This window comes from Centropristis striata, chromosome 20 (genome assembly GCF_030273125.1).
Source record: "Centropristis striata isolate RG_2023a ecotype Rhode Island chromosome 20, C.striata_1.0, whole genome shotgun sequence".
NCBI lineage: Eukaryota > Metazoa > Chordata > Actinopteri > Perciformes > Serranidae > Centropristis > Centropristis striata.
In genome coordinates this window covers 30,504,715-30,530,316 of record NC_081536.1, presented here as the reverse complement: position 1 = coordinate 30,530,316, position 25,602 = coordinate 30,504,715, and the positions used below count along the sequence as shown (strand labels likewise).

General features: G+C 35.8%; 1 protein-coding gene across 1 annotated transcript in view; it reads left to right on the top strand.

Moving 5' to 3' along the window:
- Window positions 1-2,475: 2,475 nt before the first annotated feature.
- The window catches only part of slc24a3 (solute carrier family 24 member 3), a 76,841-nt gene continuing 53,714 nt past the window's right edge, over window positions 2,476-25,602 (top strand). Inside the window, exon 1 of the mRNA XM_059359774.1 lies at window positions 2,476-2,775. Within this exon, the coding sequence (XP_059215757.1) occupies window positions 2,598-2,775 (178 nt within the window). The 5' untranslated portion in view covers window positions 2,476-2,597. The remainder of the gene's footprint in view (window positions 2,776-25,602) is intronic.

Genomic DNA, 25,602 nt, shown 5'->3' with positions numbered 1-25,602 from the left:
CAACAAAGAATAAATAACAAATAATAATTGAACAATTTAGTAAACAGAATTCGGATGTAATATGAGATTTTAAGTCCAAAATACCACTTTATATATAAATATATACATATACATATTATTTACATTATTTCGTATGTGGACTATTCCGGTTACTTCAATTCTCTACAATCCAGTGTACACATGCACTAACACGCCTCCCTGTGATTTCTGTCTGCAGCTCTGAGGCGGAACATCCTGAAGCCTCAAGTTCTGCGGCGCTTCTCTGCGACCATCAACGCTAAAAAATAATAATTAATAAATCAACGCTGATGTAGCGGATCGTTGATCCAGGAAGCCCGCCCTCTGGCTTCAAACACGGAGAGAAGAAGGACCTGTGGGCTTCCAGCTTCACCAACCACTGAAGCCCGTCAAACGCTTCAGAGTTATCTAATAACAGGAAGCTGTCCCTTCAAAGTAAAAGCATATAGCTGTTATAACGTGGTTTTGGTGTTATGAAACGTACACTATAAAAATGTCTGTCTAAAATGTAGATTTTACGGTGAAAAACTGCTAAACCATGACAGTAAAAGACCGTAAAATGATAAATGGGTTAATTCAGTTTGAGTAACAATGAAACACCGTTCAGTATTTTTTTTTAACATTGTTTATTTTAAAAAATAATTTAAAAAAACACATTATAACATTTTTTGTACTATATTAACAAATACTTGATATGGTATTTAAAATATTAAATTGATTACCAAATGAAGAAATTGTTGTTAACGTTTGTAAAAAAAAAAAAAAAAGTACTGTTATACAAGCCATGACTTTAAATTTGCATTTATTTTTTTGCAAAAATACTTTTTTCTCACTGTTAAATGTACTAAACTCCATATCTCTAACAAAAATATACTGTAGTTTTTAATGGTAAAATCTTTAATTTATGTGGCATTTATAAAGTATTTTCTTGTCAATCATGTGGCAGAACAGCGTTTCTTTTGATGGAAAAACTTTTTATTTTTTACAGTAAAATATTGAATAAAATGGCAATCTTCAATGTGAAATCAACAGTGCTAATATAATTTTACCGTAATATTAGAAAAAGTTGCACCGTAGTTATTATGGTAAAGTTCTGGCAACCAAAGCTGCCTCTTTTTTTTTTACCGTAAAAACAACAGTTTGTTTTTTTACAGTGTACATGTATAAACAAGTAAATAAATAAATGTTTTTTTCACAACGTTATGAACAAGACATTGAAGTAAAACCATGGAAAATGTCTAGATATCAGCTCTTAAATTAAGCTCTTATGAGCTATTTTTGTTGGTATCATTATATTTGTCCAAACAAATGTATCTTTAGTTATATCAGGCATTAAAAGTGAACAATAAAGTGAAGAAAATGGAAAAGAATGGTGGTCTTATGCTCCATTAATATGTCTTCAATAGCCTACAGCCAATCATATCCTCATTGAACAGGCTGTCAATGATAAAAATAAAAAAAACCCAATATAGATCCAAATTATATATGTATGTATATATACAGATATATCAGATTACATTATTTGTCTTTATGGTGCAGCCACTGTAATCAACAAAACAAAAATAATAACAATCTGTGTACCCACAATTTCACAAATGTTATGAACAAGAAATTGAAGTAAAACCATGTTAAATGTCTAGATATCAGCTCTTAAATTAAACTCTTATGAGCTTTTGTTGTTATTATTATATTTATCCAAACAAATGTAGGCTACCTTTAGTTGTATCAGGCATTAAAAGTGGACAATAAAGTGAAGAAAATGGAAAAGAATGGTGGTCTCATGCTCCATTAATGTCTTCAATAGTCAATCATTTCCTCACTGAACAGGCTGTCAATGATAAAAAAAAAAAAAAAAACCTGATATAGATCCAAATTATGTATGTACACAGATATATCAGATTGCATTCTTTGTCTTTATGGTGCAGCTTTTTGCATATCAGTGCACTAATGTAGAGCCACTGTAAAGAACAAAAAAGAGCTATTTTTGTTGTTATCATTATATTTGTCCAAACAAATGTACCTTTAGTTGTACCAGGTGTTAAAAGTGAACAATAAAGTGAAGAAAATGGAAAAGACTGGCGGTCTTATTTTGTTTTTTCCATGACTGTAGATGTAAACATGTGTCATTAATATGTCTTCAATAGCCTACAGTCAATCATTTCCTCACTGAACAGGCTGTCAATGATAAAATAAATAAATAAAAATAAAACAATATAGATCCAAATTATATGTATGTATGTATGTATGTATGTAGCTTTTGGCATATCAGTGCACATATGAAGAGCCACTGTAAAGAACAAAACAAAATAATAATAATCTTTGTACCCACAATTTCTCACAATTTCCCAAACGTTATAGCTTTTATTTTGAAATTCTGAGACCGGACAGGGCCAGCTGTGCAATGTGGTTCACTTTACAAATGCATCCACACAAGCCAGTCATATCTTTTCTCATCGAGGAACTTGAGTGCCCATACAGCCCTCCTCTCCGTCTCTCCTCCTGCTCGCTCCACGCTCCCCCCCGTAGCTCTGCGCCACCACCGGAGCTTCCGCCGGATCGCTCGCCGACAGAGGAGCGCCATGGCCCGCGTGGTGGTTGAAGGGATGCCGGAGACGGCCGCCGGAGGAGAAGTAGTGATGCTGCTGAGGAGCAAAGGCAGGCGGAGAAAGCGAAAGGAGTTGTTCGCCATCCAGATGTGCTTTGCGGGGGTACTGCTCGGGCTCGTCGTGGGGCTCAAGTCCGTGGCACAGAAAGCAGGTGAGGTGCAATTTAAGACGTCTCTTTTTGTCGTTTTCTGTCATGAATCGCGTAAAATGTTTGTGAAGAAGAAGAAGCGTGCAGCATGCATGCAAGTTTGTGGCATGCAAGAACAACAGGCAGTTTGGAGGCAGATAAACATACTGTCCATGGGTATATTTGTGTTGTTTTTGCATTTAACCCTCTGGAGTCCATGAAAGCAGCTGCACATGACTTCTTCATGACGCGAAGACATAAAAATTAAGCAACATTGAGTCTCTCCATCAGCTTCCTTCTAAAGTTCTGGCTTGAAACTCCATACCAGATTTTTTTTTGGTATGATATTCGGCCAAGTAAATTGGAGATAATGTCAAATATATTTAGTATAAAAATATAGAACTACATATTATCCTCATTGTACCTGTGATATGTTATATTTGCCACCTGTGTTCATGTTTGCAACATTTACATTTCTGTGTGCGAATCATAATTTTCAAGGTCAGATTTTATGGTTTCCTTTGTTTCTTTTGGGTTCAAAATTTGAACAAGTAAGTCAAAGTTAAAAAATTAATTATCAGGACATATAGGCGAGGTTGTGTTAAAAAAACTGATACCAACATGGCATGGTAGCATATTTTTTCAAAGATTTTTTAACGGACATAATAGCCCAAGATTTCAGAGGGTTAAAATAAAAAAAATAAAAGCCCTATTAGACAGCTAATAGATCTTAGACTGCAAAATATACAGCCAGTGTATCATATGGAATAACATCATTATTGTCTAGATACAGTAGATCAATATAACATAAACACTTACATAGCTACAATAAAATATAGTCATGGAAACAATTATTAGACCACCCTTTTACTTTAATTTCTTGTTCATTTTAATGCCTGGTACAACTAAAGGTACATTTGTTTGGAGAAATGTAATGGTAACAACAAAAATATCTCATAAGAGTTTAATTTAAGAGCTGATATCTAGACATTTTCCATGGTTTTCTTGATAATAACCAAAATCATTATCAAGAAAACCATGAAAAATGTCTAGATATCAGCTCTTAAATTAAACTCTTATGAGATATTTGTGTTGTTGTCATTATATTGGTTGTACCAGGCATTAAAAATGAACAATAAAGTGAAGAAAACAATGGTGGTCCAATCATTTTTTCCATGACTGTATGTTGTTTTTACATTTTATTAAAAATAAAACAAAAAGAATAGCCCTATTAGACAGGTAATAGATGTTAGACTGGAAAATATACAGAAAAGGTATAGGCAATGCATCATATGGGATAAAAATAATAATGATTATTGTCTAGGTAGCCTACAGTTGGATCAATATTGACTAATAACACAAACGCTTACATAGCTACAATAAGATAGATGTAAAAACGTGCCAATAATATGTCCAAATATACAGTCATGGAAAAAAATTTTACATTATCTAGACATTTTCCATGGTTTTCTTGATAATAACCAAAATCATTAACAAGAAAACCATGGAAAATGTCTTGATATCAGCTCTTAAATTAAACTCTTATCAGCTTTTTGTTGTTATCATTATATTTGTCCAAACAAATGTACCTTTAGTTGTACTAGTAACTTAGTGTTAAAAGTGAACAATAAAGTGAAGAAAATGGAAAAGAATGGTGGTCTAATATTTTTTTCCATGCCTGTAGATGCAAACACTTGTATATTTTTATATTTTATTTATATTTTATTTATTGTCACACTGCTTTTTGGAGTCAGCTTTCAAATGTCATTGTACATGCGTATAGTGACAATAAAGGCATTCTATTCTATTCTATTCTATTAAATACATAAAATAAAATGTGGAAAGGCTGATTAGTATCTTTGAAAAAATAATAATCTTTGTACCCACAATTTCCCATAATTTCACAAACGTTCTGAACAAGAGATTGAAATAAAACCATGGAAAATGTCTAGAAATCAGCTCTTAAATTAAACTCTTATGAGCTATTTTTGTTGTTATCATTATATTTATCCAAACAAATGTACCTTTAGTTGTACCAGACGTTAAAAGTGAACAATAAAGTGAAGAAAATGGAAAAGAATGGTGGTCTTATGCGCCATTAATATGTCTTCAATAGCCTACAGTCAATCATTTCCTCATTGAACAGGCTGTCAATGATAAAAATAAAAAAAAAACAATATAGATCCAAATTATATATGTATGTATATATACAGATATATCAGATTACATTATCTGTCTTTATGGTGCAGCCACTGTAATCAACAAAACAAAATAATAACAATCTTTGTACCCACAATTTCCCACAATTCCACAAATGTTATGAACAAGAAATTGAAGTAAAACCATGGAAAATGTTTGATATCAGCTCTTAAATTAAACTCTTATGAGCTTTTTTTGTTGTTATTATTATATTTATTTATCCAAACAAATGTACCTTTAGTTGTATCAGGCGTTTAAAAGTGAACAATAAAATGAAGAAAATGGAAAAGAATGGTGGTCTTATGCGCCATTAATATGTCTTCAATAGCCTACAGTCAATCATTTCCTCACTAAACAGGCTGTCAATGATAAAAATAAAAAACCCCAATATAGATCCAAATTATATATATATGGATGTATACAAATATATCAGATTACATTCTTTGTCATTTTGGTGCAGCTTTTTGCATATCATTGCACTAATGTAGAGCCACTGTAAAGAACAAAACAAAATAATAATAATCTTTGTACCCACAATTTCACAAACATTATGAACAAGAAATTGAAGTAAAACCATGGAAAATGTCTAGATATCAGCTCTTAAATTAAACTCTTATGAGCTATTTTTGTTGTTATCGTTATATTTATCCAAACAAATGTACATTTAGTTGTACCAGGCGTTAAAAGTGAACAATAAAGTGACGAAAATGGAAAAGAATGGTGGTCTTATGCGCCATTAATTTGTCTTCAATAGCCTACAGTCAATCATTTCCTCACTAAACAGGCTGTCAATCACAAAAAAAACCCAATATAGATCCAAATTATATATGCATGTATGCATCAGATTACATTATTTGTCTTTATGGTGCAGCTTTTTGCATATCAGTGCACTAATGTAGAGCCACTGTAAAGAACAAAACAACAACAAGCCTCCTTGTGGCTCAACATCTGTAACTAATAATCCCCTGGAAGTGGTGGTGGTGGTGACTGTGCTGCTGCTCTATGTTGCTTGAATTACTTAACAGATTGTAGCTGCACTGGATGAGCCGGGCAGAGCAGAGAGGTGTGAATTTGTTGTAGATATGTGGCGGTGTGTTGTGACACCGGGGACACTGACTAACTGACAAGCTTCAGGGCAGCATTCTTTAGTTGGGAGTAGCATTTAAATAGTGAGAGCTAAGCTAACAGGGATTTTCCGTTTTTATCCAGTGCGGATCAATGGGCCGTGTTAGCAGCTCCAGACTTCTGAACAGCTTTATTTATCACCACCTCAGAGCTCAGCCAATGTTTTGGTGGCTGTTGCCAAGTAGATCTTGTAAATTATCAAGTCAGCAGCCCAGTTAATGTTACTGGATACTACTCATTCTCTGTCAATTTTATTTTAAGAGCCCAGAATAGGGCTGGGCGATATGGACCGAAAGTCATATCCCGATATATTTAGGCTGAATAACGATATACGATTCACACACAAATATACTTTTATAACATGTTCATTTTTGTTTTTTATTGTTTTATTGTTGTTGTTATTATAACTTGTTGATGTTATACATATGTTTTTTTCTATTATCAGTTTATGACTTTCTAATAACTATTAAATTTTAGGTGGAGGCTTTAAATAAGCCCATCTGGGTTTTCTGCCTCTCCGTGCACTCTACACTATATGTTATCTTTGTCATCTTATGTAATTCTAACTGTGCAAATAAAATAAACCTAAACCTAAATAATATATATCCCGATATTTTTATCGCAAAGTGAGAGCAAATGTTCAGTCAGAGTCAAATATGACATGTCACAAGTAGTTTTATTGTAACTGTTTATTTAAGCGACAAAAAAATACTGTATAACAGGAGAACCTTTTTTTTTAATTAAAGCTCCATAAAGTGCATATTTGAATAAAAGAATATCCTAAATAAAAAATAGCCTATGAAATAAAATATGCTAATATTTTTCTGAAATAAATATATTTATATGAGAAAAGAATAATGGACATTACAAAAGAACTAAATATGACAAACCCTAGTACGGGCAGCATTTATATATAAAGAAAGGAAAAAACTATATAAATATATGCAATATGGTCTAATTCCATATCTAATTCTATATAATTAAAAATATATCAATATATTTTTTATATCTATATATCGCCCAGCCCTAGCCCAGAATCATAAATCACAAATTTGCCTCAAAGGGGCTTTATATATTCTGCACAGGTTGTTGTCATCAGGATGTAAACAAATCAACTGTTGCAGCTGTATAGAACACACAGGGACTGAAATACCTTGAGATGTTTGTGTTTTAATATCTATATATTAATATTTTGCGTATCAATATTATATAGATTCATGGCCGCCAAGTATCGATATTTAGCGTTCTGGCGACTGGCAGTATTTTTCGCCTAACAAGCATCACCCTGCAAAATGCTTTTATTTTGAAATACAAGCACCACCCTGCACTTTATTTTAAGATAGCGTTGCTTTAGGGCTTTTATTTTGAAAAACTAGGTCTGTACCTAAGTCCTTCTAAGAATATGGTATCAAATAAGGGGATTTATTTTGAAAAACAAACAAACAAGTCCTTCATTTTTAAGATTATAATGATCTACTGGGGCTTTTATTTTAACCGTACAATGACATACCATACATACTGCTATGATGATATCAGTTTTATGAATATACTGGAGATACCGGATACCGGATCAAAAATATTGTGGGCAAAATCAACCCACTGCTTGGTCCACTAATATTCCAGCACCATGTTGTTATTTAATTTCATGGTAGTTGTCTTGGATGAGCTTCTCTTATGCATTATTATATGTGCATTAATGTCAGTTGAGCTGAAATAACAAAGACTACTGTCCTTCAGGAGGAACAGTATTCATGTCACAAAGCCTGAGTGCCACAGCTGAGCAAACAGAGAGTCATCCAAATTTAAAGGTCTCATCAGTGCCCAGACCTGAGACATTTCATTAAAGTGAAAAGTGCCAATGATGATCATTTCTTGCTTTCTCAATTCAGCATTGGAAACATCTGGCGTTCTCCATGTTAATATCATCTTCTCACCTCCTCTAGAAGCTTTAGCATATCAGAGGAAAACTCAGTGAGTCGGTCAGCTGCCAATTAAGTGAACAATTAGTACCAAATGTAGAAAAATGTACTCTCTATGCTAGGGCTGGCCGATATATCGATATAAAAATATATATATCGATATATTTTTAAATATGATATGGAATTAGACCATAGATCGATGTAGTTCAATTTTGGTTATTTATTTATAGTATATAAATTCTGCCCTTACTAGAGTTTGTCTTATTTAGTTCTTTTGTAATGTTCGTTATTGCTCCCGATGCTGCGTTCATCGGTGTGAGAATGAATTCCCAATGGTGGCAGGTGGCACCGTTTAGAGTAGCCTCTGCCACCAGTATGAATGTGTGAGTGAATGGGAGAATGAGCGCAGTCTGTAGTGTAAAGAGCTTTGAGTGGCCGCAAAGCGCCTCGAAAATCGATATATAAGTGCAGGTCCATTTACCATTTACCATCATTGTGTCATTTTTATCATGTAAATGGAGGGAGAAAAGGCAATATCGGCTTCAAGAATCGGCCCAAAAAAATCGGCCCCAAAAAATCGGCAGCACATATCGGGGATCGATTAAAACTGATGTTAAAATTATCGTTATCGGCATCTGCTTTAAAAAACCTGTATCGGTCGACCACTACTGAGATGTGGATCAAGTGAACCTTGAGTCAAAAAAAATTCCGTCAAATCCGATCTTTATTTTCTTATTTACCTTGGTCCAGAGGTTTTAAAAGGTTTTTAAAATAACGATTAAGCTACTCACCTCAGTCCCATAATCCACAATCAGAATCGGTATCGGTATCTATACTGAGCTGTTCTGATGGAGGAACGAGTTCAGAGTTTGGTGCTAATTGACAGCGTTTTCACATGGAGGACCGGGACCTCTTCTCATGTCAGTAATAGTTGCCCCGGGGGCCACACCAAGGCTCTCAAGGTCTTGGACACACAAACACACGTGTTAGGTGTGTGTGTGTGTGTGTGTGTGTGTGTGTGTGTGTGTGTGTGTGTGTGTGTGCATTCCCTCATGTCTTTGCCCTGCGGACCGACACATGGTGGTGCACACACACACACACACACACACACACACCTCTCCTCACATCCCCTTGTCCTCCATCTGTCCTTATTTTCACAACCATGTGTCTAAGCTCATCCGTCCATCTCTCACCTCTTAAAAACACAAAGTAATGGCCGGAGCCAGGACAAAAGCACTATAGATGGAGGATTATCCATATGAGCAAACACATGCCACTGCCATCATCTATGAGGTTTTAATATCATTGAGCCTTGCTACTCAAGTCGATAATCCATCTGTGACAAACCTAAAAGATGTATGCACCGGCCAGACAAAAGGTCATGCTATAGAGGAGGCCCTAATGGCTGCTTGGTATATCTGGTGTACATCATTAGTCTCCAGATGATCTCATTACATAATATAAAGCTCCAGTCTTATGGTCGGTGGTTTTGCTTCTCTTTGCACGCTAGCAGAGAACAGGACGGGACGGGAGAGCAGCACAGAAGGAGCACTTTGCACTCACAAAGCCTTGGGACTCGGAGCGGAATCAGACAAAAAGGAAAAGAGACAAGAGTGGAGGGGAAATGAGGAGGAGGAGGAGGGGAGGTGGAGGGGAAAAGTGGGAGCAAGCCAGGACAGCAGTGGCAGTGATGGAGGAGAGCGGACGGAGAGAAGGAGTGAAGTAGAAAGTGGGAGGACGAGGCAGACAGAAGGGAGAGGAGGCTGTTGGTGTTGGTGTTGATGTATTGGAGATGACAGTAAAGGTAGTAATGAGTCGGAGAATTGAGAGATGTCAGGTTATGTAATCAATGTCTGTTTGAAAAAATGAGCAATAAATACACAAAATGACCAAAAAAAAGACACAAAATGATCACAAAAAAGACATGAAATGATCACGAAATTATCACAAAAAGACACAAAATTACCAAAAAAGACACAAAATTACCAAAAGCACACACGAAATGACCCAAAAAAGACATAAATGACCACAAAAGACCAAAATGACCAATAAAGACATGAAATTATCACAAAATGATCACAAAAAGACAAGAAATGACACAAAAAAGACACAAAATGACAAAAAAATAGACAAAATGACTTAAAAAAGACACAAATTACCAAAAAAAACATAAAATGACCAATAAAGACATGAAATGTTCACGGAATGATGACAAAAAGACAAGAAATGACCCAAAAAAAGACATAAAATGACCAAAAAAGACACAAAATGACCAAAAATACACACAAAATGACCCCAAAAAGACATAATTGACTAAAAAAAGACATAAAATGACCAAAAAATACACAAAATGCGGACGGAGAGAAGGAGTGAAGTAGAAAGTGGGAGGAAGAGGCAGACAGAAGGGGAGAGGAGGCTGTTGGTGTTGGTTTGGATGTATTGGAGATGACAGTAAAGGTAGTAATGAGTTGGAGAATTGAGAGATGTCAGGTTATGTAATCAATGTCTGTTTCGCTTCTGCTCTGCTAAACATCAACCGCACAAGGCCTTTTTTTTAAAAAAACTTCAAATGGAAGAAACATGGGATGGGCGTTTGGTAGAAACCTGCCAACTCAGCATCTATAATGTTAACGATCAATCGATTATTCGCTGTTTTTATAATAGTCCAGTATGGATAGATAAAATTAAACTCAGTAATTCATGCTAGCAAGGTTTGATACAGTAAGCTAGTTTTGCTCAAATTCTTACTATATTTCTGTTTGTTTTATAATTGTTATTGCAACTTTCAAAATGACCCAAAAGATATTAAAAATGACCAAAAAATAGACAAAATGACAAAAGTTGACACAAAATGATCACAAAAAGACAAGAAATTACCCAAAATAGACAAAATGACTAAAAAAAGACACAAAATTACCCAAAAAATACATAAAATGGCCAAAAAGACCTTAAATTACCAAAAAATTACACAAATTACCAAATTCCAAATTACTGTTTGTTGACTTATTTATTCGCTGCTTTGCCTCACCGTCCCATATCTGCATCCCTGGGCCTCGTGCAGCAGGAGATATACAAAAAGACACAAATGACCCAAAAAAATCAAGCAGTTTGCAAACTGTAGCTTTACTTAAACTTCATTCTCATCTCTTTGGCTTATTGACGTACGGCCGCAGAACTGCAACATACTGATACACAGTCAGAGATAAAATTAAAATGAAGCAATACACAGATCCATTAAAAATTCCACGTGATCGACCGAATCTTTAATGACCATTATCCCATCCCCTGGAAGAAAAACCAAATAAAAGAATTGTAGTTTAGTAGTTCTAGCTAGATGTTGAGTTGTGCCGTGAACGAGGATCAAACCTGCTCACTGACTTTCAGCAAACAAGAGATAAAGAACGGTGAAACAGAACGTCCTCAGGGTCTCGCTTATATAAATGCTCCATGGGAAAACTCCAATAAAGTAATGAATATTACATTAAAAAATCCTGTGCATAAACCCATATACATGCAGAGAAACAAACATTTCACAGGGTCTGTCCTGTGTAAATGCACTAAATGCTGCACACCAGGTAGCACCGTCTCACTAGCGCACACAAAACTCTGAGCTATAGTCACTCTTCAATAAACTTCTCTTCCATTAAAGCAGATATGTGGCTGAAAATGTTTTTACATTTACATTTACATTTTTTACACAAGGTTTTTTTTAACTATATCGATATATGCGATATGGTCTAATTCCATATCACTTTTAAAAATGTATCGATATATTTTTATATCAATATATATCGCCCAGCCCTAGCTTATAGTACCTGACAGTTTTCTTTAGACACTTTTGGCCTTTATCAAGAAAAATTAGGGTTTGATACCAAGCTCCAAAATAAAAGCGTTAATGATGACAAAGTGCTACATGCAGCACCTTTTAATTTTCTGATTCTCTCAGCTTATTTTGGGCCTGTGACCCTAAAAAAGAGAGAGTCATCTGTTGGGAACACTCTGTCACCCTTCTTCTCTTTAGCTCTCATACCTCGGCTGTCATCAACAAACAAACACACACACACACACACACACACACACACACACCTCCAGACACAGGAGTGTGTCTAATTCAGCTGCATCTGGGTCAGCCTGTGTGAACAGAAAGCAACACTCCTGCAGCCTCACACACACACATTCTTGTACTTCTATCTTTGTGAGGACCCTCATTGGAACAGTGAATTCCCTTGCAAGGTAATATTACTTTTGGATTTTTCATTAGTTTTACTTTTAATTGGGTTGTGAATTTTTGTTTTCAATTTCAGTTAGTTTTAATGAGTTTTTAGAATGAGTTTACTCGTTTTAGTTTTGTATTTTTTTTAAAATGCTTTAGTTTTAGTTTTGTTGTTATTAGTTTTAGTTTTTTGTAATGGGGTATTTGTTGGGTGGGAGATTAAAAGAGGTCACAGTAAATTTTGCCTTTATTTCCTTTGTCTTATCCATCTTCTTTATGGATGAAAAAAGTTGACAAAGACGAAAACGGAGGACATTTTCACTATAATATTAGTTAGTTTTCTAACCACACAATACAGTTTCAGTTAATTATCATTATCATGTAACCTTTAACCCTTAAAACAAAGTCTGAAATCTCAAAAAAGCCTTTAAAGAAGTGAGGACCGGCTAAAATGTCCTCACTTTGCAAAAATGTCCTCGCTCTGTTGGTTAAAAAACGTGTCCTGGTCCTCACTATGTAGGAAGTACAAGAACACACACACACACACACACACACACACACACACACCAACAACAACCTCCCTCTCCTCTCTCCATCCATCTAGTGGTCACTGTGCACCTCTTATCTTGTCCTCCTCTGCCTCCATTTGGGTGGCACTCAGCTGTCATTTCGGTGTGTCCCCGCTGTAGCAGCGACCCTCGGAGCGCCCCGGCTCTGCAGCAGCTTCGGTTTTTTCCTTCTCTTCCCCTCTTTCACCCCTTGCTGCTCTCTCCTCGGCACACAGTCTTCAGAAGCCTGTTCACAGGGTTGCTCAAGCGCAGATCGCCTGTTTGTTGACTTATTTATTCTGTGCTTTTTTTGTGTGTTTTGTAATTGTTATTGCAACTTTCAAAATGACGCAAAAGACATAAAATGACCAAAAAAAGACATAATATGACAAAAAAGACACAAAATTACCCAAAAATACATAAAATGACTAAAAAAAGACACAAAAGGACCAAAAAGACCTTAAATGACCAAAAAAAGACACAAAATGATCACGAAATGATCACAAAAAGACAAGAAATGACCCAAAATAGACAAAATGACTAATAAAAGACACAAATTACCACAAAAAAGATACAAAATGACCCAAAGAATACATAAAATGACCAAAAAAAGACACAAAATGACCAAAAAAAAGACACAAAATGATCATGAAATGATCACAAAAAGAGAAGAAATGACCCAAAATAGACAAAATGACTAATGAAAGACACAAAATGACCCAAAAGATACATAAAATGACAAAAAAAAGACCCTTAATGACCAAAAAAGGACACAAATTACCAATTTCTCTTCCCCTCTTCCACCCCTTGCTGCTCTCTCGGCTCTCAGTCTTCAGAAGCCTGTTCACAGGGTTGTTCAGGCGCAGCTCGCCTGTTTGTTGACTTATTTATTCGCTGCTTTGCCTCACCGTCCCATATCTGCATCCCTGGGCCTCGTGCAGCAGGAGATAGACAAACAGATTACCTCTTATTTTGGTTTTTATAGCCACGATGTTGTTCATTGTTGCTCTTCTCTTAGGTAAGAGAGAGATTTTACGCTGGCTGAGCACTCCTAACCTAGATCACAAGAAACCTTATTAAACTTATTAAGAATCTTATTTTCACTGTGCACAAACTATGAAATCAACATATAGAGCAGGGGTCTCATACTCGCGGCCCTTGTGACGATATTTTGTGGCCCCCACCCTTGATATGAAAGTTTAATGTGAGTTTTATATGAATGGCACTTTACCGTGTTGTGTGTGGAAGGTCCCTTTAATTACTGTTTTTGGTAATTTTGTTTCTTTTTTTAGTAATTTTGTGTCTTTTTTTGGTAACTTTGTGTCTTTTTTAAATAATTTTGTGTCTTTTTTGGTCATTTTGTGTCTTTTTTAAGTCAATTTATGTCTTTCCAGTCATTTTGTGTCTTTTTTTTGGTCATTTTGTGTCTTTTTTTAATAATTTTGTGTCTTGTTTGGTCATTTTGTGTTTTTTTTTTAGTAATTTTGTGACGTTTTTTTGGTCATTTTGTGTCTTTTTGGGTCATTTTGTGTTTTAATTTGGGTCATTTTGTGTCTTTTTAAAAAAATATTTTTTGTCTTTTTTTGGTCATTTTTTTGTCTTTTTTAGTAATTTTGTGTCTTTTTTTGGTCATTTTGATACTGCCTCCTGCGGCTCCCAGGTACTTTGAGCTTGAGACCCCTGTTTTAGGGGGTTATTTTAAAATCGCCCAGAGGTTTTCCAGGCATTTTAGGCCTAAATGGGTTAATAATGGTGGGTCATTTTTATGTATGCAGAATGTTAAAAAAAAACAACAGAATTTGTAAGAGACTATTGCTGCATGAGGCACATTTTTCCCCATTTGCAGTTTATTAATAGCAGATTTTTACAATATGTACACAAGGTACCGACGCTTAGACAGTCAGTCAGGTCTGCAGCACCAACTTTAACTCTGCCAGACCGGAGAGAATTCATCCTCGGGATTATTCCTCCTCCTGACAACAGGCTCCTCCGCTATAATGGCTCGGACTAAACAATGTGCTGTGATAAGGTAAAGCTGGAGCTTCTCTCCCATACTGGCAACTCGTAGACACATTAAGAGATTTCCTGGGCCTTGTTCCATCAAGCAGCTTTACCACATAAGCCAGGCTTATTTTGGTCACTCTGTTTCATTTTCACTGGTACAAATATGTTTATAAAGTGTATGATTCAGCTTTTTCACATGGTTTCATGGTGTCTAGTGGTGTCCAGGAAAGCTCTGCTGCATTACGTCTTCATGAAGTCACAATGTACAGACGAAGCAACTGTGATAATGATAATAATCCAAGTAGAACTGAATTTAAGGTTAAATATATTTAGTGTAAAAATGTAGAACTAGATGTTCTCCTCATTTTACATCTTATGTGTTATATAAAACACATATATTTATATATATATATATATATATATATATATATATATATATATATATATATATATATATATATATATATATATATATATAAAGTTTCAGACATTTCAGACAGTTTTTAACTTCTTCACTTCTGGCATTTATTTACTGTTTAAATCATAGGTCTCAAACTCGCGGCCCAATTGTGGCCCTCGTGGCGATATTTTGTGTCTTTTTTTTAATAATTTTGTCTTTTTTGGTCATTTTGTGTCTTTTTTTTAAAAGTCATTTAGTGTCTTTTCAGTCATTTTGTGTCCTTTTTTGTAATTTTGTGTCTTTTTAAAAATAATAATTTTGTGTCTTTTTTTGGTCATTTTGCGTCTTTTTCTAATAATTGTGTCTTTTTTTTTTTTTTTTTTTGCAATTTTGTGTCTTTTTTTTGTCTTTTTTTGTGTCTTTTTTAAGTCATTTTGTGTCTTTTCAGTAATTTTGTGTCTTTTTGTAGTAATTTTGTGTCTTTTTTGGGTCATTTTGTGTCTTTATTGTCATTTTGTGTCTTTTTTTAGTAATTTTGTGTCTTTTTTTGGTCATTTTGATCCTGCCTCCAGCGGCCTCCAGGTAATTTGAGTTTGAGACCCCTGCTCTAGTAGGTTTATCAAATCCTGATCTCAGTGTGACTAAATCAGTACAGTCCCAGGTCGTAGAACCAAAACACAGAGCTTAAAGATGCTAAAATGCTTCAGAGAGCTAAAGTGGAAAGTTCTCTCAGTGTTTGACATAAGAGCAACAGCTTCCACAGTGCACATCGTCATTTGATCCGTTGTGAATGTGAATGTGTGAACAGGCTCCTGTCAGGTAGCCTCAGATTAACCTCTGACTGTGCTAAACATGGATAAAGTGACCTTCTTCTGCACTTGTGCACAATATAATAGATGCAAAGATTACAGGAGCATGCAGACTCTGCTGTGCACTGTACTGCTGTGAACTGAAGAGCACACTGTGGCTGCATGACACAAAGGAAGTGTGTGTGAGTGTGTGTGTGATGAATGAAAGAGTCAGAACATGAGGTGCAAACGGCCAGCTGGTGTTCATCAGGGATTACAATATATGGATTTCTCTCTGTCTATCTTTCTCTTTCTCTCTTTTTTTCCCTCTCTCTGCCTGTTCTCTGTTCTACAGCCTCTTGATCCGATGGCCATGTAGCACTTTATTATAGGAGCAGCTTTGTGCAGGCTTTGTGACAGCCAGTGCAGGTTTTGATAAATGGCTTTGTGTTATTGTAACAAGGTGAGCACCTAATGAGCTCCTCTCTCTTCTCTCAGTTAGAGATGGCTGGGAGTCATATTGTCCTCTTCCCCGGCTCAACATGGCCTCACTACGCTGCTTTTGTTTTTCACTCCATTCATGTCCATGCTGTGATGCTGTTCAAGGCAGTGATGCAATCTGACTGGACAGAGATGATTAAGTGTTACTCACGTTAAACTGCATTAAGGAAATTGCTGATTTAAACAGAAAATTAAATGGCTTTCTGCAGGCAGCGCTGGTCGAATGTGAATCAAGATTCTTATTGCTCTCTAAAAACTAATTCAGAGGACCTTTAATCATTACATTATTTATATATATGTGTGCATGTGTATATATATATATATATATTTTTTTTTTTAAAGTAATGACTATATATATATGTGTGTGTGTGTGTGTGTGTGTGTGTGTGTGTGTATATATATATAGATATATATATACATATATATACACATGCGTGTATATATGTATATATGTGTATATATATAGTAATTACTTTAAAAAAAAATATATATGTATATATACATATATATATACATATATATATACACATATAAATATATATACATATATACACATATATATACATATATATACAAATATATACATGTGTGTATATATGTATATAAATATATATATATGTACATATATATAAATATATATATGTGTATATATATGTGTGTGTATATGTATATATATGTGTGTATATGTATATATATGTGTGTATATGTATATATATGTGTGTATATGTATATATATGTGTGTATATGTATATGTGTGTGTATGTGTATATATATATATGAATATATATATATATATATATATATATATATATATATTGTGTATGTGTGTATAGGATATTTCCAAGTAAAATTGAATTGAGGGACATTAGTGAATCTACAATTTACTCTGATTTACTTAGAAACAGCCTGAGTAAATATTACAAACACTTTCTGTGTTGAAAATCTTGCCTAGCTTTTTTAAAGTAAATGTCACTCCAATTTTTTTCAGTGTTCTGATCCTTGTAGATTTCCCAGTGAGGCAATAACTTTGCTTTCCTCTAATTGACTTGGGAAGCCGGAGAGAGATAAAAGATATATCCCAACTTTGGCTATTATTTTCCTCCATAATCTTATTCATCATTGCCAGCAACAGGATTTCCCTATTAAAGCTGTAATTTGAGCAGATATCTGTTAGTGATTGCTTAAAAATTTCAATTTAAATCCACTCTGTCTGTCACTGATTTGGACCTGCAAAGCCAAATCCAAACTCCTTTTTCCATCTGTTCTTTTTTTATCTTCTATAAAGTTCTTTCTTTCTGTGTCACAGCAGCAGGTTGGATGCAGCATTGAGCGAGTCATCTTAGATGTCATGGCTGAGCAGTTCTGCATTACATAGGATAGGTGTTTTCTCTATATCTGGATTCTGCTTGCAAATTAGTTTCAGCAACTTTGATGAGCTCTGCTGCTTTCATGTTGATAACAAGCTGTATTCATGTGTTTCCAATCCTCATATCCATGACTTCTTAATGTCTCTAACCTGCCTATCTCACCCAAATGCAGACACATTTGACTAATTACTGCGTCCTCGCTAATGTTGTACTCTAAAAATACGAACTTCTCATGCCAAAGTGAGGAGAAACTCCTTGCCTTGAGTCCAAAAACTGAGACAGGGTGCTGTTTGAGTTTGAGCTGGCAGGTCCTCAGAAGTCAACAAGGTGCTGGATGATGAAGAGAAGACAGAGAAAGACAAACATCTTTGAGAACAGGCCTGAAACTATTCCTCAAGAAGGGCTTAACTGGAGATGATCCCAGCTAACACTGGGCAAGAGCAGTGGCGGTTCTACACAGGGGCCTCCAGGGGCCACTGCCCCTGTGAAGGAGCCCTTGGCCCCTGCTGTGGCCCCTGTGTCAAGTTAACCCTTTATCAGGCAAAGAACTGTATTTGGTAACTTCAGGCAATATTTCGAGAAAAAAATAGCAAATTTACTAGATTAAAGTGACAAATCTGCGTGAAAAAAGTCGCAGATTTGCGAGAAAAAAGTGGGAGAAAAGCAACTTTTTTCTCCCAGTTTCACCACTTTAACCCTTAATAGGGCACTCATTAAAATACTTGCAAATTCCAAATTTCAACCCTAGAGAATATTACATACTGCCAGAATGTGTAAAAAAAAAAACATACGAAAATAATATTTTGAGAAAAAAGTTTATGAGATTAAAGTGGCAAATCTACGAGAAAAAAACTGCGCAGATTTATGAGATTTAAAGTGGTGAATCTGGGGGGAAAAAAGTTGCTTTTTTCTCGTAAATCTGCGACTTTTTTCGCGCAGATTTGCCACTTTAAATCTCTTAAATCTGCGACTTTTTTTCTTGTAGATTTGCCACTTTAATCTAGTAAATTTGCAACTTTTTTCTTGAAATATTGCCTGAAGTTACCAAATATAGTTCTTTGCCTGATAAAGGGTTAACTTGACACAACCATGAAACCAAACCATGTAGGGGGGTCTGGGGTCATGCCCCCCCGGGAGGAAATCTGTACATTTTGAAGTAAAATGCATCTGTTTTGTGCACTATGAGAGCTAAATGAGAGCAAACATCTCACATGACATTATTCACAGTTGGGTGATACCGTATTATAGAATCTCTAGAGTGCACATCATCATAAATTATTGTATAAGGGGCTCCCAAGAGGGCAATCAATACGTTTTTTCATGTGTAAAGGGCAGCCAATAAGGCACTTTCTCTCATTTTCACCACTCTAGAGGGCACTTTCGCGCGCTTTTTCAACCACGGAGGCACCAAACAGGAAAAAGGGCACTAGAAGGGCTCTCATTAAGGCACGTTATCGAATTTTCTTGCACTAGAGGGCACATCATCATAATTTATTGTATGAAGGGGCACCCTAGAGGGCACCAAATCATTTTTTGCATGTGTAAAGGGCAGCCAATAAGGCACTTCCTCTCGTTTTCACCACTCTTAGGTGAAAACGAGAGGCACTTTAGCACGATTTTCCAACCACGGAGGCATGCAATCTCTTGTGTTTACTGTTTTTTTGTTGTTGTTTTTTGTAATTTCTTTGTGTTTTTGTGTGTTTTTTGCAATTTTTGTGTTTTTTTGTTGTTGTTTTTTTATAATTTCTGTGTGTTTTTTGTAATTTTTATGTTTTTTATGTGTGTTTTTTGTAATTTTTTTGTGTTTTTTTTGTATTTTTATTGTGTTTTTGGTGTGTTTTGAGTGTGTTTTTGGTTTTTTTTTCATGTTTTATGTGTTTTATGTGTGTTCAAAATGTTGATCCAGTAAGTCAAAATGAAAAAATAACCAGGTCATATAGGTGAGGTTGTGCTGAAAACAATGATATCAACACATAAAGATTTTTAAGTGGTTCATACAGACAGAATATCTCCATTACTTAACTCCAAAGGGTTAAGTAATGTGAATGCTGAGACTTCTAAGGATTAACCTCATCTGGATAATTTGTGTGTGTGTTTAAACTGTGTGTGTATGTGTGTCCTTGTCTCCTGATTGTCCCACAGCCTTTTCTTTTTCCCTCAGGAGTGTGTTGGTTTTTTTTTTTTCACGTGTTCGCACTCAAATCATATTGAAACACACACACAAACACACAAACACAGTGCGAGCTCGGTTATGATGGATGAACAAATCTAAGCGAGGGTCACTGAGTTTGTCTGTGGGCCATGTTCTGTATTAGATCTAGCTGTGATTAAACATTAGGAGCTATTTTCTATCTCTCACTCTCTCTCTCTCTAATCTCTCTCTCTCTGTCGCTCCCTTGCTCCCCAAATACGCCCCGGCTAATTCATCACCCAGCCCAAAGCCTATTTTAGCACCCGCCATTTGTATTCTGGGATCTTCGCTCAGCTCAGAGAGACGGATGAAGAGAGAGAGAGAGAGAGAGAGAGAGAGAGAGGGGTCCATCCCTGAGGAGGAGTGTGACCACTGAATAAGACTCTGTAGACCCACTGTTGTCTTTATCTGTTTCTCTTCTTTTATTACTTCATGTTCCTCTCACTCGCTTCCTTCAGCATCTGATCTCCTCATTGTTCATGCGGCTCATTGTTGTACAGTGTGTTGGTGATCACAGTTGACACGAGGCTCTGTTTACGGCTTAGCGCTATCAGCCACATTTCCAGGAGTTTGGGGTGTTTGGATTTCATAATCCAGAACACAGCCTAGTGTTTCCTCTAGGATTCTTTTCAGCAGTGGGGGTAAAGGGTTATTTGTTCCCTGGATGTTGTGCACGTGTAAATATCAATCAGCAATTTATCCAATCCACTTTATTTGTAAAGCACATTTAAACAACAAAAATGTCTCCAAAGTGCTGTACATAGAATCAACAATAAAACAAACATTTCCATATACCAATCAGCAATAAATAATAAGTGTATAAATCTAAAATGATGCTATAAATAAAACAATACAATCAAACAGATAAACATAGTAAAATAAATAAAAGACGTAGTTAAAAGTAGTCAAATAAATAAAAGAAATAAAAGACACAGAGGACCACAAAACTCACGCAAAGTTAAAAAGCCAAGGAATAAAAATGGGTCTTAAGACGAGACCATTTCTTTTAGAAAGTATAAAAAATGACACTCAACTGCAAATCAAGCTTTAAAACCAGTGTGGGTCCAGGGCCATGGTCCCCTGTGGAATTTTTTTGCCGTTAAAGCCTAAATTTGGTGGCCTCTCACACATTCTAATGCCACTATTCTATATTATATGATATCCATCACTGTGGTGGATTCTGTTAACACATCCATGTGCTCTTATTTTGAAAACTACATGTGTTTTTGCGACCGGAAGTCATTCATAGGTTTGTAATTAATATTAACAGTTATTAAAAATTATGCCCCAGTCTAGGGGGCCTAGAGCACAACATGAAAAGGCCCCATCTCCCAAGTAGCCACAAACAAAAATTAGTTTGAAGAATAGGTAATATTCATTTACAATGAGAACTTACAATGTATGTAAATACAAATATATTCTTCAACATAGGGGTGGACTAAAGCCAAAATAACAAACAAAACAATCCTGTCTTAATAATAAGAAATTTACCTGAGAAAACAAAAGTTACAAAATCTTACCTCCCTTAAACAGGAGAAACCCAGAAACAAAACCTGGCAACCCACCCTTACTGCTCAAACAAGGGAATTATATCCAAAACCACAAGTTAAATCAAACGAAAGTGTGAACCAGTTGGGAGACGAGGAGGATGAGGAAATGCCTGCTGCCACCAACGGCCGCCATCTTGGCTCCCTTTAAACCAGCTGGTTCCGGCTGCGGCCAATCCCGGCCCAGGCGTGGAACCTCTCCACCAATCACACCGCGGCTATAGCACACTCCAATCTGCATATAAAAAAGGAAAACAAAGACACAGGGCACACATACAAACGCAGCTTAAGGCACTTTCTGGTTTGCCTCCCTGCTCAGACCCGGAGGTTGTCGCTTGTTCAGAACCAGTGTTTCCCACAGTATTGTACAAGACTATGTGGCAGGGACCCGAACTAAAAGGGGGTACCGTAGAAAATGTTTGCTGTAAAAGCCTAAATTTGGTGGCCTCTTGCACATTCTAATGCCATGTCATATACGCTGATCTTCAGTATTGCATATTTTATTCATGCTGTGGTGGATTCTGTTAACACATCCATGTGCTCTTATTTTGAAAGCTACATGTGTTTAGCGACAGGAGAGTTTAACTTTTGGGGATTAATCAAAACAACTTTTTATTGACACTCTAAGGAGGTAAATGTCAAAAGTCTCGACCATCAAGAGGCTTGAGTTTTCTCCTATTAGTCCTATTATTTATTAAGTTTTACTTGTTTATGTTTTTTTTTAAATATAGAATAGAATAGCCTTCGTGTGTTCACATTCCATTCATGTATTCATAAGTGACTTTTCTGATTGTGAAAATGCTGTAAAATAATGTTTACCAGAACATTGCTTTTATTTTGAAGGCGGGTCTATCATGTTCTTATCATGACGCTTAGTAAATACATGCACCGGGAAAACAAGTGGGGGCCACCGCTACTAAATGAATGTAGTGGAAACCCTGCAGTAACAAATTAACAAAAAAACATTTGAAATGGTTTCTCCCCAGATTTCCATCAAATAACAGCAACATTTTAGTCTGTCTTTGTCTTTCAAAATAAAGGGCCCTGCCTTAGGGAGGCTGCCTCTCTCCGGTGTACCGTCCTGCAGGACTTGTTGTGCTGCTGCTGTAGTTTTTCTGCTGTCACTTCTGTAAATTTTCCTTTAGTCTGGTGGCCCTCCACTCAGGCTGCCTGACTCCATGTTTGCCTGTCATCATTAGTGTCCTCATCACTCCTCAGGCGTGCAGGGACGTCTTTCAAAAACGTGCACTCCAACCCTCATAAGGCTCAGCTTTGCATGCATTAAGAAGGGCAACAGAGCATTACTTTTTAAGGGATTTTCCCCGACTTTGTGATTGCTGGTGGTTGGCAATAATTGTTAGTTGGAGGGTGATTACTATGTTTGCTGGAAGCAGTGTCAGATTAGGAGAGTTTCTGGTTTTAACTTGCTACTGTACTTGTAGTAGTAGTCGTTCTAATGATAGAATTTGTGAAGTACGACTCAAAGAAGTGACATTACCTACATTAGGACAGTAGTTCTCAACCTTTTTGAGTCGCGACCGCCAATTTAACATGCATGTTGTCTGTGACCCCCGCTCACTGAACACAGTGTCACGGTTCAGATCAGACAAACTCAGTTGATACGATGAATTTTGGACAAATAATTAAGCAGACAACAACTAAAACATCTCTCTGTCTGTGCATTTATATATTTTTTATATTTTATTGTTACTTTTAATCTAAGTCCTTTGCTATCAGTTTAAAGGTCCATTCTGACCTCCTGAGTGTGTAACAGTCAGCTTCAAGCCAGAGACTCCTTGGAAAGTAATAACTGGATACTTTGGGATTTGTCAGAAAAGACACAAAATTACCCAAAAAAGAATCAAATTAACCACAAAATGATCAAAAAAAGACACAATGACCCAAAAATGACATAAAATTAAGCAAAAAAGGACTCAAATTGACCACAAAATGACCAAAAAAGACACAAATTTACCACAAATTGACCACAGAATGACCAAAAAAGACACAAAATGACCAGAAAAGACACAAAATGACCAAAAAAAGACACACAATTACCAAAAGAAGACACAAAATGATCAAAAAAAGACACAATGACCCAAATATTACATTAAATTAAGCAAAAAAGGACTCAAATTGACCACAAAATGACCAAAAAAGACACAAATTGACCACAAAATGATCAAAAAAGACACAAAATGACCAGAAAAGACACAAAATGACCAAAAAAGACACACAATTACCAAAAGAAGACACTAAATGACCAAAAAAACCCACTTAATTACCGGGGAAAAAAGACATTAAATGACCAAAAAGACTAAAACACATTAACACATGAACACTCTAACACAGTGGAGACAGAGCTGACTTCCAAAATGATTTGGCGACCCCCAGAAATCATCTCGCGACCCCAATTGGGGTCGGGACCCCAAGGTTGAGAATAGCTGCATTAGGAGACACAGGTATTTATAAGGACTTACAAGCTATTTTTTGTAAATGTGAACCACTGGAGCTTTCAGAATAGCCTCCATAGCATGTTCTATCCAATATGAGCCTATAGGCTACCTAACCTTGCATCCCAACAGATTAGAGCTACAATCAGCATCTATGGGATCCATCCCTCGTAGAATCGTCTGAATAGTGCAGTAGAAGGACAAAAAGTCCTCATGAAGTATTTAATTGAAGAGGCTGGCAGAGATGTGCCATAGCTCTCACTGGCCCTCTACATTCTGTCGTTCTATACAGAGCAGTTCCTCCCTCTGCTTCAGAACTGGAGCAGGCTGCTGTTTCCACAAGGCCCTATACGATTTCACCACTGAGAATTATTCTGCAGTAAAGTGTAGATTAGTGACTCTAGATTGAAATCAAGGTTTTGTATTCTCATGCTGTAATATAAACACTTGAGCAGTTATTGGAACAACGCAAGCCAGGGAGTTTAATTGTTAAAAGGTTTCCAGAATGAGACACGCAGATGAAAAAAATGATATTATGACATATAATTCATATTTTTTTACCCTTTGAGATCACATCTCTGTATTGTGCACCTAATTATCCTAATTAATAATGAATGCCAAACAAATGACAAAAATGTCTTTGTTTGTTTTTGTTATATCAAAATGAATACATGAACGGGGTCATAGAGTCGTCCAACTGTAACAGAATTATAAATGATCAAATTAATTTGTTTTCCTGAGCACTTTAACTGCTTTCTGTCCACATTAATAGGATTACAATTACCATAAAAAACTATGAAGTCGTGGTGTAAACATATATTTTAGCATGCTATTTTTGGCTCACTTTGATCCATGGAGTTTATTGAATTGTCTCTAAGCCACTAGCTGTCAATGAAGCAGTTCTCTTAGTAAAAATAAGCAGCGGCTCCCTCAGTCAGACTTACTTTCACAGCAACCAGGAAGTCAAGTTTTTCAAACTTTTATACACCTTTTATATAAACATCTCAAAGGTCTTATCAGTTCAATGCTTTTCAACTTTGACTTGACTTGAGTTTATATAGATGCTTCCTCTTAACTCTATGGAGTCTGGAGCTGTTTTGTCCATTTTGAATCCTTTTCATCCTGCCTGTATACACCACTAAAAAAATGTTTAAATGCCATGTTGGTCTATTTTTTCAGCACAACCTCACCTATATGACCTGATAATAATTTATTTTTTTATTCTGACTTACTGGATTAAAAGATTTTGAACCAAAAAGAAACAAAGAAAAACCAACATAAATGTGATCTTGTGATTGTGTGTGATCCTGTCATCAACTCTGGTTTTTATTCTAGTCGGACTCTATTTTCTTTGTGTCTTGTTTAGCGTAACAATTTGGGTAATTTTGTGTCTTTTTTAGTCCTTTAGTCCAACATAAAATGTGATTTTAAATCTTATTTTTACTTTCAAAATACTATCATGCTCAATAAAACTTTTTAAATGTTGCAAATGTGAACAAATGTTGCAAATATAACATATAAGAAGGTTACATCCAGTTCTATCTTGCTTTTGGAGACTCCAGAGGGTTAATATCATTTTGTGTTGTAAACTTACCT